The following is a 20,428-nucleotide window of genomic DNA, read 5'->3' as shown; positions in this document are numbered from 1 at the left end:
ACAGAACAAGACAAGAGTACCGAAGTAATAAATAACAATCAGTGTCGGACGTATTGCACTCAAAGGGTAGTATTCCACGGTAGGGTATTAGGGCATGATATTGTATAGGGGTGAATTATTATAATTATAAGTTAGAGTTCAACATGGTGACAGCTTTGGGAAAGAAGCTGTCTCTGAGCCTGTTTGTATGTATGTACTTATGGATGTATGTATGTATGTATATATATATATACACATATATATATGTATAAATATATATATATATATATGTATATGTATATAAATATATATACATATGTATATATGTATGTGTGTGTATATATATATATAGATATGTGTATGTATATATGTATACATACATACATTTATATATATACACATACACACATACATACATATATATATATATACATACATACATTTATATATATATATATATATACATACAGACATACATACATACACATATATATATATACACATACATACATTTATATAAATACATACATACATTCATACATATATATATATATATATATATATATATATATATATATACAAACATACATACATACATGCATACATACATACATACATACATACATATATATATATATATATATAAATATATATATATATATATATATATATATATATATATATATGATATTAATGTAACATTAAATAATAGAAGTAAGGGAACTTGTCACACGTAAGAACAAATAGGCCACCCTATGACTGCTCTGGATCTGATTTTGTTCTTACCTACGCACAAATCCCAGCTAAGAAAACATTGGTGAATACCAAAATCTCCTTAAAAACTTCGTAAGTGGGCCTCTGAACAAAATTTGTTCTTAAAAACGGTTGCTGAATGGGACCCAACGTTCCTTACAACTTACTCCATCCCACAAGAGGAGCCAGACTCCAGGCCAGCGAGTACAGCCAGATGGTGATGATGGCCAGCGTGGTCCTTCGCTTGGAGCTCCAACGGATGGCCCGCAGCGGCTTGGTGATCACCAGGTAGCGGTCGATGGAGATGGCGAGGAGATTTATCATGGACGCGATGCCGAACAAGGCGCCACAGAACGCATACATCTTACAGCCTGTAGGAAAAAAAAAAAAAAGGAAATTGAACGCGTCGAACATTTGCCTTTGTGTAGAAAAGATTTACCCATTTCTCCAAAGACCCATTCTTTGTAGAGGCAGTTGATAAAGAAGATGGGCGACTGAGTAAAGGCCATGAGGAAGTCACTGACAGCCAGGTTCATGATGAAGTAGTTGGGCAGGTTACGAAGCTTTTTGTTGCTAGGCACAAACACAAGGAAAGGTTTAGTGTGCCGGACCGGCTTCGAAATCAGCGACAGGTACGTAGATGACACAGGTGAGACTGTTTGTCTGATCACCTGTCACCCTGTTAAAGGCACCCGTTGGGAAGGAGAGGGAGAGTTGCTGGTGGTGGAGAAGTAGCAGTCGGAGAACGAGCGAGAGTGAGAGCGGAGACAGTGGAAAAAACATTTGTGTACTCACGGGCGATTTTGACCGACACAAGACCTTTGCTGAAAAGCATAAAAGAACATTTATTGTAAAATAAATCATTGTGTGGAAAGAGGACTGAATCTGTCATGTCCATCATTGGTGGTCCAAGGGAACCCAGAGAGAGGAAGACCTCCACAAGTTAATTTCACGGTTGTATATATCGGTATCGGTTGATATCGGAATCGGTAATTAAGAGTTGGACAATATCGGAATATCGGATATCGGCAAAAAAGCCATTATCGGACATCTCTAATCTATACCTCCAGATTTTTTTCAAACCTTTTATTTGTCTCAAATTCTAATTTGTAGTGCATGTCATTGTTAACTATTGTGATATGTTACTTTACCTGACTGTGGCAAAAATACATATTTGCAGTTTTGCAGTTCTTGAAAAGTTTACAGAACATTTTTATGTTCTGTTTAGGTCCTTACGTGTAGGCCCACTTCAAGGTAAACAATGACGATTGCTACGGATTTGCCAATATATGTTGTCAAGTTACAGTAATCATTCATCACATATGCTAAAAATGTCGGGCAAAATGCCCCAAACATGTGATTTCATATAGTGAAATAGTTTTGTTTTTCTACAAATGTGTTTTGTATTTATCCACATTCTGGTTAACTCACTCCAATAGTGTGTTATCATTTGAAGTTTGTGTGGGTGAGATGACAATAACCCAATCATTCAATCAATCAATTCCTTTATAGTCATTGTCATAATAATACTTAAGTCATACATTTCAACGAGATTATGTTTGAGCTTTGTCTAGCGGCATAGAAACTGCATTAATGTGCAGGTTGACAATAGTTTACAGTTTAGGCTGCTGCCCCCGCGACCCGACCTCGGATAAGCGGAAGAAGATGGATGGATGCATTGTCAAGAAGATCGTAAATAGAGGATTTGTGGGGGTGGGAACAGTCAGATGTCTTATGGGTGGTACGTTGATGTTGCAGCAATGCAATGTTCAGAGCACAATGATTGAGGTGGTGAAGAGTGGGGTGATGAGATGGTCCGAGGCAACAAAGGGGATACGGACTCTGAGACATTCTGGTGGTCCTGGCGCGAATCGATCTATACCCTCTTCCTTACAAGTGCATTTTTACGAATGCTTGCTTTATTTTGATGAATGGGCATATGTTTTGACCAAAGTGTGTCATTTTGGAAATAATTTAGGGACAAAGAAAATGGAATCTTGTGTTTGGAAAAATGTGTAAAACCTTTAGAAAACAGACACAAAGTTAGTAAAATTGTGTGTAAGCAAAATGAAAAAAACTGCAATACTGTAATAAAACCTGTTTGACAGCCCTGGTATACACTGTACACTGTTTATTTAAAAGCATATTATAATTTAACAATTTGTTGAACCCGACCTCTGACGTAACTGAAGCGACTGCGATGAGAATCAGCACCTCCAGGTTCGAGTCCATGGTTCTCGCCCGGAAAAAGGTGGAGTGCCATCTCCGGGTTGGGGAGGAGACCTTGCCCCAAGTGGAGGAGTTCAAGTACCTCGAGTCCTGTTCATGAGTGAGGGAAGAGTGGATCGTGAGGTCGGTGCAGAGTCTTCAGTAATGCGGACACTGTATCGATCCGTTGTGGTGAAGAAGGAGCTGAGCCGGAAGGCAAAGCTCTCAATTTTCCGGTAGATCTACGTTCCCATCCTGACCTATGGTCATGAGCTTTGGGTTATGACTGAGAGGACAATATCACGGGTACAGGCGGCCGAAATGAGTTTCCTCGGCCGGGGTGGCGGAGCTCTCCCTTAGAGAAAGGGTGAGAAGCTCTGCCAGAGAAATTAAACTGTCTTATAGCCTAAGAGTGTTCAACCTTGCGGTAAAAAAATGTTTTGTTGGGAAACTATCAAAAACATGACTAGTTGTTTGGGTGTTCTCAACTGTGGGACACAGGTTCAAAAGAACTCACTGTGGAATAAGGGACAGAACAGGGTGAGAAGCTCTGCCATCCGGGAGGAGCTCAGAGTAAAGCCGCTGCTCCTCCAAATCCAGAGGAGCTAGATGAGGTGGTTCGGGCATCTGGTCAGGATGCCACCCGAACACCTCCCTCGGGGGGTGTTTAGGGAACGTCCGACCGGTAGGAGGCCACGGGGAATAACTCCAAACACAACATAGTATATTCCACATTCAAGGCTCAAACGTTATCTATAGCGGGGGTGACACTGTGGGACAATGTGAGCGGAGAAATTAAATTGTCTTCTAGCCTAAGAGTGTTCAACCTTGCGGTAAAAAAATGTTTTGTTGGGAAACTATCAAAAACATGACTAGTTGTTTGGACTATCTCAACTGTGGCACACAAGTGCAAAATAACTCACTGTGGAATAAGGCACATAACAGGGTGAGAAGCTATGCCATCCGGGAGGAGCTCAAAGTAAAGCTGCTGCTTCTCCACATCGAGAGGAGCCAGATGAGGTGGTTCGGGCATCTGGTCAGTAGAAGGCCACGGGGAAGACCCAGGACACGTTGGGAAGACTATGCCTGGCAACGGGCTGGATGAAGTGGATGGGGAGAGGGAAGCCTGAGCTTCCCTGCTTAGGCTGCCCCTGCTACTCGACCTCGGATAAGCGGAAGAAGATGGATGGATGGATGGACGACCTCTAACACACATCTCTTGTGTTTACATGATGATTACACATTACACTCGCCAGCTGCACCAACCACCAACGAAGGCGGCGTCATATTTTATCAAGTGAATCTCAAACACCACGTACGCACTGGGATTATGTTTGCGAATCAATCAAATATAAACGCCATGCAAAAACAACCTTTAATAAGATTTGTGTTGTTGTTTCCCCGCAGCTCATCTAATTAAAGCATATTTTTGCACGCACCAAGCCAAACAGCATGCAAAGTGTGTGTTTGTGCTTATTTTGGGAACGTGAAGAAAGCTCACCTTTAAAGGGAGAAAAAAACGAATGGTTCAGATCAGAATTGGATTAGTGTCATTTGAGGTTTGGGATCAGTCGCTGATGGTTACCGGTATAATTTGTAGGATTAAATTGTACGCTTGAAAGAGCTTTCGACTGGTTGATCTTGGCTCTTAATGTAACACTTGAAAGTTATGGCAGCACAACTGTCAGCTTGGCTCTCGTCTCTTCTCAATGTGCTTCATCGTTATATCAGTGGATCTTGCTGGCGCGCACGTTTTTTTAGTCTGTGCCATTTGCGTCCCTAGGATATAAAGTGTGTAAATGCAAGACATCGACCTGTAAAATAGATGATTTTAAAACCCGACGTTTGCGAAATAATGTAAGATTTGGAACGGCTCTTAACCAATTTGCAGTTGCGAGACATTTTTTGGGGGTTACCGTTTTTTTATGTATGCACTAGGACGGGGGTCTGCAACTGTCGGCTCTACAGCCGCATGCGGCTCTTTAGCCCGGCCCTAGTGGCTCTCTGGAGCTTTTTCAAAAATGTATGAAAAATGGAAAAAGATGAAGGGGAAAAAATAGTTTTTTGTTTTAATATGGTTTCTGTAGGACATAGGTCGGCAACCCAAAATGTTGAAAGAGCCATATTGGACCAAAAATACAAAAACAAATCTGCCTGGAGCCGCAAAAAAATTAATAGCCATACTACATACAGATTGATTGATTGATTGAAACTTTTATTAGTAGATTGCACAGTACAGTACATATTCCGTACAATTGACCACTAAATGGTAACACCCGAATACGTTTTTCAACTTGTTTAAGTCGGGGTCCACGTTAATCAATTCATGGTAAATAGCAGATAGTAGATAGTGTGTCATGAGAATTAAAAGGACGTTAATCAATTCATGGTAAATAGTAGATAGTGTGTCATGAGATATAAATTGAATTAAAAGGACTTAAAGGAAACTAAATGAGCTCAAATATAGTTACAAATGAGGCATAATGATGCAATGTGTACATATAGCTAGTCTAAATAGCATGTTAGCATCGATTAGCTTGCAGTTATGCAGGGACCAAATATGTCTGATTAGCACTCCACACAAGTCAATAACATCAACAAAACTCACCTTTGTGCATTCACGCACAACGTTAAAAGTTTGGTGGACAAAATGAGACAGGAAAAGAGGTGGCATAAATCACGTCCTAGAGAGTCGGAGAAAGTTGTACATGCAAACAAACCACGGTGCGTTCAAGGACCGCTAAAATTAGTAGGACAAAACGGCGCTCGCCAAATACTCGAATCAGTGAGGCATGTTTAATGTAAACAGATTTTTTTATAACAATTAGGGAGGTTTGTGTCATGTTTGTCCTCCAATATGTACACAGGGCTTCACGGTGGCAGAGGGGTTGGTGCGTCTGCCTCACAATACGAAGGTCCTGCAGTCTTGGGTTCATTCCCAGGCTCGGGATCTTTCTGTGTGGAGTTTGCATGTCATCCCTGTGACTGCGTGGGTTCCCTCCGGGTACTCCGGCTTCCTCCCACTTCCAAAGACATGCACCTGGGGATAGGTTGATTGGCAACACTAAATTGGCCCTAGTGTGTGAATGTGACTGTGAATGTTGTCTGTCTATCTGTGTTGGCCCTGCGATGAGGTGCCGACGTGTCCAGGGTGTACGCCGCCTTCCGTCCGATTGTAGCTGAGATAAGCACCAGCGCCCCCTGCGACCCCAAAGGGAATAAACGGTAGAAAATGGATGGAATATGTACACATTGCATCATTATGCCTCATTTGTAGCTATATTTGAGCTCATTTAGTTTCCTTTAAGTCCTCTTAATTCAATTTATATCTCATGACGCACTATCTGTATGTAGTATGGCTTTTAAATTTGTTTTGCGATTTGTTTTTGTATTTTTGGTCCAATATGGCTCTTTCAACATTTTGGGTTGCCGACCCATGGACTAGGAAATGAGACAGAGTAAATTCATTAATACTTTTTATATACACTTTTACACTACATTGCCAAAAGTATTTGGCCACCCATCCGAATGATGAGAATCAGGTGTCCTAATCACTTGGCCCGGTGTATAAAATCAAGCACTTAGGCAGGGAGACTGTTTCTACAAACATTTGTGAAAGAATGGGCCGCTCTCAGTGATTTTCATCTTCAAACTGTCATAGGATGCCACCTGTGCAACAAATCCAGTCGTGAAATGTCCTCGCTCCTAAATATTCTAAAGTCAACTTTATAATAAGAAAAGTGAAGAGTTTGGGAACAACAGCAAGTCAGCCACCAAGTAGTAGTTTAAGTTAAAGTTAAAATTAAAGTACCAGTGATTGTCACACACACACTCGGTGTGGTGAAATTTGTACTCTGCATTTGACCCATCCCCTTGTTCCACCTCCTGGGAGGTGAGGGGAGCAGTGGTGCCGCGCCCGGGAATCATACTTGGTGATTTGATCCCCAATTCCAATCCTTGATGCTGAGTACCAAGCAGGGAGGTAATGGGTCTCAATTTTATAGTCTTTGGTATGACTCGGCCAGGGTTTGAACTCACAACCTACCGATCTCAGGGCGGACACTCTAACTACTAGGCCACGTAAACTGACAGAGAGAGGGGTCGGCGGATACTGACGCGCATAGTGCAAAGACAGTCAGTTGCTACAGTGGTCCAAACTTCATGTGACCTTCCAATTAGCCCATGTACAGCACCTCAGAGAGCTTCGTAGAATGGGTTTCCATGGCCGAGCAGCAACATCTAAGCCATACATCACCAAGTCCAATGCAAAGCGTGGGATGCAGTGGTGTAAAGCACGTCGCCACTGGACTCCAGAGCAGTGGAGACGCCTTCTCTGGACTGATGAGTCACGCTTTTCCATCTGGCAATCTGATGGAACAATCTGGGTTTGGAGGTTGCCAGGAGAACGCTACATTTCGGAATGCATTGTGCCGAGTGTGAAATTTGGTGGAGGAGGAATTATGGTATGGGGTTGGTTTCTCAGGACTTGGGCATCCAGTGAACGGAACTTTGAATGCTCCAAGATACCAAAAAATGTTGGACAATTCCATGGGATGGCACTTCAAGTTCATATGTGAGTACAGGCAGGTGGCCGAATACTTTTGGCAATATAGGGTACATTTCATTCTCACTTATTATTTCTGCATTGTTGAAATGATCTTGTGCTACAAAGTTTTTTGGCGAAGGAAAATCCAAACTATTGATGTCATGTCACGGTCTAAGCATGGTGACATGGCCCAACAGAAACACAAATATTGTCAATATTTCAGAATAATTTCCCACAAAATATGGTAATTTTGATTATTATTTTAATCCACATCCTATCTTATTGGATCATAAAGAGCCAGTCTATTGAACGACTCCTTGAAAGGAACAGCTCCTAAACATCCAGCTCATTTCTAAGTACCAAAAATCCCATCTCTCCTAAGCAAAGTGTCCTGATTGCATATTTAATAACATTTTATTTACTGTAAGCACTTAGTTGCCTGTCCCTGCTTCCTAAAATGAGGCTTTAAAATAAATCATAATAATTAAAAATCCTTCAAATGTGTCAGCGTGTTTACATATTTGTCTTATTCTGTATTTAACTATAATTTATGGGGGGGGGGGGGGGGGTAATGGGTGGCTGGGGGGAGGGGGGGCTGGAGCCTATCTCAGCTGCATTCGGGCGGAAGGCGGGGTACACCATGGACAAGTCGCAACCTCATCCCAGGGCCAACACAGATAGACAGACAACATTCACACACTAGGGCCAATTTAGTGTTGCCAATCAACCTATCCCCAGGTGCATGTCTTTGGAAGTGGGAGGAAGCCGGGGTACACGGAGGGAACCCACGCAGTCATGGGGGAGAACATGCAAACTCCAAACAGAAAGATCCCAAGTTCGGGATTGAACCCTACTCAGGGCCTTCGTATTGTGCCTACCCTAATTCAGTTCTTCTCAAATAGTGAGGTGGACTCCCTGGGGGACGCAAGGCAATGCTTTATCAGTATCATGCAGTATCATGCCTTACTACAAAACATGCTCATTGTAACCATTAATCCTGACTTTGATAAAGAAGGTGAGCAACACTATTCAATAAATGTAAAAGTGATGTTTAATGTTCATTTATTCAGTTTATTCATTTCAGATTATTTTCCTGCTCGTGAAAGCAGAATTATTCTCGATAAAATGGGTTGTGTTCATGTCTTTGAGTGCAATGAATTGATTGGATTCATATAATGTATTTGGTTTTCTTCCAATTTCGGAACCTATTACTAACAACAACCGATGTACTGCTGTACTTTCACTTTATTTGGATTTGTGAATTAAGTGGTAGACTTGCCCATCTCTAGCCTCACGGAGGAGTTAAAATGCACCAAGGTGAGGCTGAGAATGACACTGACTGAGTCTCAAGATGAGGTGATCCCGGTTGCTCCCAGACTGGCAACCGGGAGGAAATTGATCCCATCTGAGGCTGTGCAACAAGCCAAATCTGCTCTCAGGCATGGAGACATAGTAGGACAAGTGCAGCACAGAAGAGGTGGGTTTGGACTTGGGGCTAGTCGACCCACATGGCACAAGGCAACATTAGCCCGGAGGAGAAAGCTGGTGGTTGATCAGGTTCGACAACAAGAGGAGGCAGACCAGGGGCGTCACTAGACCTAATACTGTACTGGGGCACACCTGGGGCACAAATAATTCATGTGAGCGTGCAAAGCGCGCAAGCAAACACATTTTTAGCCCTTATTTATCATAAAAAATACATAAATAGTGCTTTAAACTATGAAATCATATCAGATTATGTTGTATGGATCTTTGATTAACCACCTGAAATTAACTAATGCATTTGACCTACTTGTGCACTTTTTTACTCCAGACTTCTAAACTGCTACTGGTAAAAGCAAAAAGGAAGAGCAATGAATCTTTTTGAAATATATATTGCAGTAATCATCTGCAAATTTAACATCTACAAAAGTAAAACAAAAAATTAAGCACCCCTACATCTCTGGGTTCTTTTATATTATTTAATTTCCATTTATGGCAATGTGGCTAATCCTATTTCAGATACACAAAACTATAAAATATACACAAAACAATAAAGCCACAGTAGTAGAATAAATTAACAACTGTTGTGTGTCTGTTCAGGGAATCATTTTCTGAGAAGTAAACTGTAACGTCTCGTTTTCATTTTTGCAAAGTGGTCAATCACTCTGGACAGACATGGAAATATTACAGTAACTGTTATACAGTTGACCAGTGGTTCCCAACTGCTGGGTCGTGATATAAAAGTGGTTTGTGTGTCATTTTCAGTGAGTCGCAGTCAGATGTGTGCATGAAAAAAAAAAAAGTTTAAGGAGAAAAAAAACAAATTTTGGCAACAAAACCAGATTATTTTAGCCTTTTTTCTAGTGATTATTAGTGAGTATTTTAGCAAAAGGCAAACCGACTAACAAGTTGGAGGAGGACTCAGGACAGACATGGGAATATATTTTTTTTAAATCTAAATGTGGCAACAAAAACCGATATTTTCAGCCATCTTTCTGAAAACAAATACATAAATGTTACTATTTTTTCTGGAAACAAAACCAGATGCTTTAGCTGTAGCCATTTTTCTGGTGACAAAACAAGATTATTTTAGTCAAAGCCACACCGATTAACAAAACAAGTCTACTGTGCAATTTTTCTGTGAAATAAACTTGAATGATTTAAACATTTGGCTCACGACTTGATGATATGGAAAAAAAATGTTCTTCCTGCAGATAAACAATTTGAGAAGCACTCAACTCACACATGCTGACTCCAAATCATCATTGATGCAGAACCAGCAGACAATAACCAACATTATGTTTCATGTTCATTGGAAATTCCCCCGACAGCTCGTACAGCAAATGAATATGTTTGTCTTGATACAAGGAAGAACGTTAGCTAACTTAGCATCAACTTAAGACAATGATGTTGCCTAGCTTGCTAGGACTTCACTTACATCTCTCATTCCTGCTGCTTCTTTTCTGCTGCGGGCGAATAACTTTCTTAAATCCATCTAGGAGTTACAGTTTGATTCAAATCAAAATCAAAATAATGTAATTAACAAATTGTTGTTGGCTAACGTTAGCTACCTCACGCAGTGATTCGCAGCCCCTCTGTCTCTCTCTCTCTCTCGCTCTCTCTCTCTCTCTCTCTCTCTCTCTCTCTCTTTCGGCCCTGTCTCTCTCTCAACCGAAATCTCGATCCACACGTGAATAAATTACCACATCAATTAGCCATGTGCTCATTGTTAGTGGAGTAAATACAGTAGCAATCAATTACCATACTAAGTCGTATGTGCGCTGTTGTCTATGTTATGTAGACTTAAAACTCTGAAGCATTTTTTTTTTTTAATCGGTGAAATTTTTACTGGGGCACTGCAGATCAACAGTGGGGCACGTGCCCCAGTGAAATATCTCATAGTCATCATTGTCACTGGCGTCCCACTGGGTGTGAGTTTTCCTTGCCCTTATGTGTGTTTTTCCGAGGATGTCGTAGTCGTAGTGGTTTGTACAGTCCTTTGAGACATTTGTGATTTAGGGCTATATAAATAAACATCGATTGATTGATTGATACGGTTCAAGGGAAAGGACCCAAACTGGGCCGCTAAATGACATCTATGGGTAAAGGCAGAGGGGGGCACACCTGGGGTGCCAGATTTTCTCCCGTCCAAAGGCAAAACCCAGTAACTCAATTTTGGTCAAAACTGAGCTGATAATAATTTTGGAGTTACTAAGTGACATGCTATACATTAGTATATTCGATATTGTAATTTGTTACATAAGTAAGCTGTTACGCGCATGGCAGGACCTAGCAAATACCACATAACCGCGTAGATACAGCAGAAAAACCTAGTGTCTCAAGGGTATCTCTAGAAGTGAGTTACTAGGTTCTGCTTTTGGACGGGAGTGTTGCCGTTCAGCCCTCCGGAGGTGTCGTGGGCCTATCAACGAAACACCAATGAAAGAGGGTGCCCACCTGAAGACCCCAGTGAAGCTTTTGCCCCTAACTCCCCACACCCACCACTCAACACTAAGTGCTGATTAATCTGAGGGATTGTATTATCTAGTCCTATGAGCTCAACTTTCTGACATTTTTCCCAATTTGACCTCCATATTGCACGACGTTGTCCTTGTGTGAAGTACTGGCTTAAGTAAGAGAATGCTATCATAAATTGTATTTAGGTCGAGTAAATCAATGTAATGGTCCGAAGAGAACACATTATATCACCGTTGACGTTCTCATGCATGTTTAAGTGTACGCTCGTGCATGTCCATTGCATTATTCAATTCATTCTCTTAGTCATTCTGCACTATGTTTCACTTCAACCATTCATCTCTTCAGAGAATTAATTCCCTTTATGACAATGTATGTGCACGACAAATGTGTGTGTGTGTGTGTGTGTGTGTGTATGTGTGTGTGTGTCAAGTGACAAATGATCAACGCTGCACAATGCCGTTAAATCTCTCCACTGTTGTGATGGGGAGATGAAATACAAAAGCTCCTGACCGCATCCCTACACACACCCACACACACTCAACCCCTCTGACCTAGAACATACTGTAAACAGGAGGTCACTTGAAGTCTAGATTATGCAACACAAGATTGTGATACATTTTACAAATGCTACAATGATCACTTATACCAGGGGTCACCAACGCGGTGTCCACGTGCACCAGGTCGCCCGTAAGGACCAGATGAGTAGCCCGCTGACCTGTTCTAAAAAAAGCTCAAATAGCAGCACTTACCAGTGAGCTGTCTTTATTTTTCAAATTGTATTTATTTAGTAGCAAGCTGGTCTCGCTTTGCTCAACATTTTTAATTCTAAGAGAGACAAAACTCAAATAGAATTTGAAAATCCTAGAAAATATTTTAATGACTTGTTCTTCACTTGTTTAAATAAATTAATTTGTTTTTTCACTTTGCTTCTTGTAACTTTCAGAAAGAAAATTTTTTGAGAAAAATACCACCTTAAAAATTATTTTAGTTTTTTTAAACACGTACCTTTTTATCTTTTAAATTACTTTTTCTTCTTCCTGACAATTTTAATCAATGTTCAAGTAAATTTATTTGTTTTATTTTAAAGAATAATAAATCCATTTTGATTTAATTCTTCATTTTAGCTTCTGTTTTTTCGACGAAGAATATTTGTGAAATATTTCTTCAAACTTATTATGATTAAAATTCAAATAAAATAAATCTGGCAAATCTAGAAAATCTGTAGAATCAAATTTAAATCTTATTTCAAAGTCTTTTGAATATTTTTTTAAATTTTAGTTCTGGAAAATCTAGAAGAAATAATGATTTGTCTTTGTTAGAAATATAGCTTGGTCCAATTTGTTATATAGTCCAACAGTGCAGATTGGATTTTAACCTATTCAAAACATGTCATCAAAATTCTAAAATTAATCTTAATCAGGAAAAATTACTAATGATGTTCCATAAATTCTTTTTTTTATTTTTTCAAAAATATTGGAATTAGCTAGTTTTTCTCTTCATTTTTTTCGGTTTAGTTTAGAATTTTAAAGAGTCGAAATTGAAGATAAACTATGTTTCAAAATTTTATTTTAATTTTTTTCAGGTTTTCTCCTCTTTTAAACCATTCAATTAAGTGTTTTTTTTCATCATTTATTCTCTACAAAAAACCTTCCGTAAAAGGAAAAAAAATGTACGATGGAATGACAGACAGAAATACCCATCTTTTTTATATGTATATATAGATTTATTTATTAAAAGGTAAATTGAGCAGTACCCATGAAGTAGCTCTTGGTTTCAAAAAGGTTGGTGACCCCTGATTTATACAGTTTTTGTTAGTTGTCTCTAACAAAGTGTCTGTTGGAACTAACCTTTCCCATAAGAAATAATGCGATTGTGGAGGGAGATGGGGCCAGCGCTGCCTGCAGAAGCAAAGGAAACCGCCTCTGTCCATGGTGCTGAGGACAGAGTGGTTGTGCTGACAGCGAGACACAGCTGGCAGGTGGTACGAGTCAATCTAATCATCTGTTGTCTTTAACAGTAAGCGGCCGGTGGCAGGAGGGGGAGAGGATACGGACATGACTGAAAAGTCACGTTCTGCGGGAGAAATATTTTGATTTAAAAAAAACTATGTACATTAAAAACTTTGTTAAAAACTGCACGCTTGGCTCCTGTGCCGTGTCTACAGTGGAACTGCTGGATATTTATATAAAGATCGAACAATTTTTGGTACTAGTATTGATTCCTGGGGTACACTACAGGATATATTTAGAGTTGTAGATGTGTGTTCGCCTATCTTCACGTATTATTTCCTGTTAGTTAAGTAACTTCTAATCCAGTTTAAGACCAACCCTGTGATGCCATACTGTTCTACTTTTTTTTATTAAAATATTGTGAGTAATTTTTTTCAAATGCTTTAGTTGGATCCATAAACACAGATGTTGCACATTTTTTACTATCTATTGCATTGGTAATTTCATCTGTAATTTCAATTAAAGCCATTGAAGTTGAAATATTAGTTCAGTATCGATACTGGTTCTCAGCGAATATTCTATTTTTGTTTGTGAAACTCTCCTAATCTGTTATTGAACAGTTTTTCAACGATTTTAAAAAATTGTGCAAGTAAAGAAACAGTTCCGTAATTTGTAAATTGGTGTTTGTCTCCTGTGCCGTGTCTACTGTGGAACTGCTAGACACGGCACAGGAGCCAAGTTTGCAGTTTTTAACAACGTTTTTAATGTACATAGGTTTTTTTTTAATCAAAATCTTTCTCCTGCAGAACGTGACTTTTCAGTCACGTCCGTGTCCTCTCCCTCTCTTGCTCCCGGTCGCTTACTGTTAAAGACAACAGATGATTAGATTAACACGTACCACCTGTGAAATCTAATCACCTGCCAGCTGTGTCTGGCCGTCAGCATTGCCACGCCCCCGTCTAATGGAGCTCTGTCCTCAGCACCATGGACAGAGGCGGTGACCTTTGCTCCTGCAGGCAGCTTTTTAGGCTAGCTGTATGTATATATTGCATCATTATGCCTCATTTGTAGGTATATTTGAGCCCATTTAATATCCTTTACTTTTATCCTCTTTGTATATGATTTAGTTTTGCATGTCTCATGACACATTATGTATATGTAATGTTGGCTGCATTTCAGATAGTTGTTTGTGTGCCATGTTGTTGCAGACCACAGCAAACGTTACCTTGCTTGCCAAAGATTGTAATAAATCCATCAGGAGAAAACAGCCTGGCGTTTCCTTTAACTTGGACACACACATCTATACCTTTGGTCATTAAATGCCAGTCATTTCCAGGACTTATATCACCTTCTGAGTAGCCTCTGATTTACTAATGGTTTTTAATGTAGCAAAAATGTGTAGAGTAAATATTAAATTTCAACATTTCTATCAACTAAAGATTCGCTTCAGCCTGCGACACATAGTCATTTTGATGGTAGGCTATTATAGCTAATGTAGACACTTACGTCATGTGTTGACTTCATTATAAGACTTATAGAAGGCTTTTATTTTTTCCGGCTCAAAACAAATTCATGTTTTTTATTTTTGGTTTTAGGTTGCCGACCCGTGAACTGGGGGGAGAATGATTCTGGGTGGGAAACAGGCTAACATTTTTGTAATAAAGACACGTTACGAACATAGGACAACGTGTGGAATTCCTCGTTAGGGCGCATGATTCTGGGAAACGAAACGTAGGTTTGTCAAGTGCAACGTTAATAACATTCCTCCATAAAATAAATCAACACCTCACATTTCAATATTACTTAAAGGGGAACAGCATTTTTTATTTCTATTTTGCCTATCGTTCAAAATCATTATGAAAGACAAAGACATATTTTTGAATTTATTTTAAAGATGATTAAAAAAAAATGCTTGGAAGATGCAGCTAATTGGAGTCATTGTTGTAGTCCTCAAAACCCACCATCACACTACAAGTCTATACATAATGTAGTAACAGCTATGTTCATAACAATATATTACATGTACAATATTGACAATATTTTGGTCATTTTAATCATTGCTTGAACTAGTTCTTCGGCTCATTTATTACCGTTTTATAATTTCTGGCAACAACGTGTCTTCGACTGCCGTAAACACATAGGTTTTCTAATCAGACTTAGTAACAGACAACAAACTATTTTTGGACAAATGAGGATTCAAAACTTTATCTTTTTGAAGCTGAACATACTGAGGATGAATGACTGCTCCTAGAAGCGAGCACGAAGGAGGGTGAGACGTTGGAGCAGACGTAAACCAAGAGAGTGACGTTGGCGTGACTTTGACATTGTAAATTAAACACAAAAACAATAGCAAAAAAACATAGCACTGTTTGCAGAACACACATGTCCATTACAGAGGATGTTGGTTCTCAGGAGAATATTTGACACTAAAGGGTGTCCACAGTGCGGCCTTGGGGTCACGAGTGGTCCGCCATTTCCCAAAAATGGCAATTAAACACAAAAACAACAGCAAAAAATAACCACGTTTGCAGAACACAAATGTCCACTGCAGAGGACGCTGGTTCTCAGGAGAATATTAGAGACTAAACGGTGTCCAAAGTGCGGCCTGGGGATCACGACTGGTTCGCAATTTCCAAAAAATAGCAATTAAACACAAAAACAACAGCAAAAAAACAGCCCTCTTTGCAGAACACAAATGTCCATTGCAGAGGACGCTGGTTCTCAGGAGAATATTTTCCACCAAAGGGTGTCCAAAGTGCGGCCTGGGGGTCACGAGTGGTCCGCCATTTCCAAAAAATGGCAATTAAACAAAAAAACAACAGCAAAAAATAGCCCTCTTTGCTGAACACAAATGTCCATTGCAGAGGATTCTGGTTCACAGGAGACTATTTGACACCAAAGTGTGTCTAAAGTGCGGCCTGTGGATTACGAGTGGTTCGCAATTAAAAAAAAAAAAAAGCAATTAAACACAAAAACAACAGCAAAAAAATAGCCCTGTTTGCAGAACAAAAATGTCCATTGCAGAGGACGCTGGTTCTCAGGGGAATATTTGACACCAAAGGGTGTCCAAAGTGCGGCCTGGGGGTCACAAGTGGTCCGCCATTTCCAAAAAATGGCAATTAAACAAAAAAACAACAGCAAAAAATAGTCCTCTTTGCAGAACACAAATGTCTATTACAGAGGATTCTGGTTCTCAGGAGACTATTTGACACCAAAGTGTGTCCAAAGTGCGGCCTGGGGATCACGAGTGGTTCTCAATTTCCAAAAAATAGCAATTAAACACAAAAACAACAGCAAAAAAATAGCCCTCTTTGCAGAACACAAATGTCGATTGCAGAGGACGCTGGTTCTCAGGAGAATATTTGACACCAAAGGGTGTCCAAAGTGTGGCCTCAGGGTCACGAGTGGTCCGCCATTTCCAAAAAATGGCAATTAAACAAAAAAACCACAGCAAAAAATATCCCTCTTTGCAGAACACAAATGTCCATTGCAGAGAATTTTGGTTCTCAGGAGACTATTTGACACCAAAGTGTGTCTAAAGTGCGGCCTGGGGATCACGAGGGGTTCGCAATTTAAAAAAATTAAATAAAAAAAGAAATTAAACACAAAAACAACAGCAAAAAAATAGCCATGTATGCAGAACAAAAATTTTCATTGCAGGGGACGCTTGTTCTCAGGAGAACATTTGACACTAAAGGGTGTCCAAAGTGCGGCCTGGGGATCACAAGTTTTTCTCAATTTCCAAAAAATAGCAATTAAACGCAAAAACAACAGCTACAAAACATCCTTCTTTGCAGAACACAAATGTCCATTGCAGAGAACACTGGTTCTCAGGAGAATATTTGACACCAAAAGGTGTCCAAAGTGCGGCATAGGGGCCACAAGTGGTCCGCGATTTCCAAAAAATGGCAATTAAACAAAAAAACAACAGCAAAAAATAGTCCTCTTTGCAGAACACAAATGTCCATTACAGAGGATTCTGGTTCTCAGGAGAATATTTGACACCACAGTGTGTCCAAAGTGCGGCCTGGGGTTACGAGTAGTTCGCAATTAAAAAAAAAAAAAAAAGCAATTAAACACAAAAACAACAGCAAAAAAATAGCCCTGTTTGCAGAACACAAATGTCCATTACACTGGATTCTGGTTCTCAGGAGACTATTTGACACCAAAGTGTGTCTAAAGTGCGGCCTGGGGATCACAAGGGTTCGCAATTTAAAAAAAATAAAGCAATTAAACACAAAAACAACAGCAAAAAAATAGCCATGTTTGCAAAACAAAAATGTCCATTGCAGAGGACGCTGGTTCTCAGGAGAATATTTGACACCAAAAGGTGTCCAAAGTGCGGCCTGGGGATCACGAGTGGTTCTCAACTTACAAAAAATAGCAATTAAACACAAAAACAACCCTCTTTGCAGAACACAAATGTCCATTGCAGAGAACGCTGGTTCTCAGGAGAATATTTGACACCAAAAGGTGTCCAAAGTGCGGCCTGGGGATCACGAGTGGTTCTCAATTTCCAAAAAATAGCAATTAAACACAAAAACAACAGCAAAAAAACAACCCTATTTGCAGAACACAAATGTCCATTGCAGAGGACGCTTGTTCTCAGGAGAACATTTGACACTAAAGGGTGTCCTAAGTGCGGCCTGGGTATCACGAGTGGTTCTCAATTTCCAAAAAATAGCAATTAAACACAAAAACAACAGCAAAAAAATAGCCCTCTTTGCAGAACACAAATGTCGATTGCAGAGGACGCTGGTTCTCAGGAGAATATTTGACACCAAAGGGTGTCCAAAGTGTGGCCTCAGGGTCACGAGTAGTCCGCCATTTCCAAAAAATGCCAATTAAACAAAAAAAACAACAGCAAAAAATAGCCCTCTTTGCAGAACACAAATGTCCATTGCAGATAATTTTGGTTCTCATGAGACTATTTGACACCAAAGTGTGTCTAAAGTGCGGCCTGGGCATCACGAGGGTTTTGCAATTTAAAAAAGTAAAATAAAAAAAGAAATTAAACACAAAAACAACAGCAAAAAAATAGCCATGTATGCAGAACAAAAATTTTCATTGCAGAGGACGCTTGTTCTCAGGAGAATATTTGACACCAAAGGGTGTCCAAAGTGCGGCCTGGGGATCACGAGTGGTTCTCTATTTCCAAAAAATAGCAATTAAACACAAAAACAACGGCAACAAAACAGCCCTCTTTGCTGAACACAGATGTCCACTGCACAGGACGTTGGTTCTCAGGAGAATATTTGACACCAAAGGGTGTCCAAAGTGCGGCCTGGGGATCACAAGTGGTCTGCCATTTCCCCAAAATGGCAATTAAACAAAAAAACAACAGCAAAAATATAGCCCTCTCTGCAGAACACAAATGTCCATTGCAGAGGACGCTGGTTCTCAGGAGACTATTTGACACCAAAGTGTGTCTAAAGTGCGGCCTGGGGATTACAAGGGGTTCGCAATTTAAAAAAAATAAAGCAATTAAACACAAAAACAACAGCAAAAAATAGCCATGTTTGCAGAACAAAAATATCCATTGAAGAGGACGCTGGTTTTCAGCAGAATATTTGACACCAAAAGGTGTCCAAAGTGCGGCCTGGGGATCACGAGTGGCTCTCAATTTCCAAAAAATAGCAATTAAACACAAAAACAACAGCAACAAAACAGCCCTCTTTGCAGAACACAAATGTCCATTGCAGAGGACGCTGGTTCTCAGGAGAATATTTGACACCAAATTGCGGCCTGGGGGTCACGAGTGGTCCACAATGAAATTGCAGTTAAACCCAAAAACAACAGCAAAAAAAAAACAATAAAAGTACAAAAAAAACCTTTCAAAATTCCAAACCGCAAATCTTTGGGCACTGCACAAAAAGTCCCGCCTCACCTGTAGAAAGCGAACATCACCAAGGCGTTGCCCGCGACACCCAGCGTGCCAATCACCAGGATGCACGCGGCCACGATGTAGTGAGCGTGGTCGGGTACGTCCACCTTGTTGAAGAAGCTGCTCTGGGTGTGAGCTTTCTCGGGCTCCATGCTCTCAGTGGACCGCATGCGGGCAGACGGCCAGGGGCAGCGGGCTCGGGGCTCCCACCTCCTGTGGTCTGGCCTCCATACTTTGTCCAGACTAGTTGTGGGGGAACTTCAGCAGACCCGATGGAAGATGGAGGAGGATAACACAAAAGCAGCAAACACTCTTGGGAAGCAGCTTCTCACAGCAGCTGTGCATCACACTGATCATCTCTCCTCCCTCCTCTCCCATCATCTCTCTCTCTCTCTCTCTCTCTCTCTCTCTCTCTGCCCTCCTAGCCTCCATGTCAGCAGGCCCAGCTCTGAGCTCTTCTCTTAGCAGATGCTTACATAACGCGGCGTCGCGATTACTATCGGCGCGCAAGACGCCAGGCATCGCTCCCACTCCAGAGTTGTGTCGCGTGCATACTCCGTGACATCACGGCATGCAAACATCAGCCACGGTTAATTGGCGCCCAATTTTTCAGCCTGGGTGAATGTAACGCGAACAAAAGGAACACAAACGTCAGAAATGTCACTGCGGGTGCCCCCTGGTGGCTGTGAGTAGCATTTGTGGGAGACATGAGCAAAATCCGACGGGATGTTGCCGATTGTGATTTTATGGCAACGTTGAGTTGAGTTTGACTTTATTTGGAACATGCTAGCATACAACATGATACAACACAAGTTCCAGTTCCTCTATGTTTGACATAAGATCGATGTATGTTTAATGTAAGATCGACGTAAGATTGATTTAAGTTCGACGTGAGATCGATGTATGTTTAACGTAAGAACAACGTATGTTTGATGTGAGATCAATGTATGTTTCACCTAAGATCGACATATGTTTGATGTAGAATCGACGTAAGCTCGACGGATGTTTGACATAAGATCGGTGTATGTTTGACGTAAGATCGACGTGTGATCGATATGTTTAACGTAAGAACGACGTATGTTTGATGTAAGATCAATGTATGTTTCACCTAAAATCGACATATGTTTGATGTAGGATCGACGTAAGATC

The 20,428-nt window shown here is 40.4% G+C and overlaps 1 protein-coding gene across 6 annotated transcripts in view; it reads right to left on the bottom strand.

The window, feature by feature from the left end:
* opn4xb (opsin 4xb) overlaps positions 1 to 19,631 on the bottom strand; it is a 31,001-nt gene extending 11,370 nt beyond the window's left edge. For 2 of the 6 annotated variants that reach the window (XM_061901887.1, XM_061901925.1), the window contains exons 1-3: positions 19,283 to 19,631; positions 1,172 to 1,305; positions 900 to 1,103 (exon numbers count right to left, since the gene is read on the bottom strand). In XM_061901887.1, the coding sequence (XP_061757871.1) occupies positions 900 to 1,103; positions 1,172 to 1,305; positions 19,283 to 19,449 (505 nt within the window). In that variant the 5' untranslated portion in view covers positions 19,450 to 19,631. Of the gene's footprint in view, positions 1 to 899; positions 1,104 to 1,171; positions 1,306 to 1,527; positions 1,557 to 10,406; positions 10,737 to 19,282 lie in introns of those variants that run through there. The other 4 variants (XM_061901894.1, XM_061901904.1, XM_061901919.1 and 1 more) reach the window with 4 other exon arrangements.
* Between the last annotated feature and the right edge of the window lie 797 nt (positions 19,632 to 20,428).

The sequence above is a fragment of the Nerophis ophidion genome, linkage group LG01, assembly GCF_033978795.1.
Source record: "Nerophis ophidion isolate RoL-2023_Sa linkage group LG01, RoL_Noph_v1.0, whole genome shotgun sequence".
Classification (NCBI taxonomy): domain Eukaryota; kingdom Metazoa; phylum Chordata; class Actinopteri; order Syngnathiformes; family Syngnathidae; genus Nerophis; species Nerophis ophidion.
This window is presented reverse-complemented; position numbering and strand designations above follow the sequence as displayed.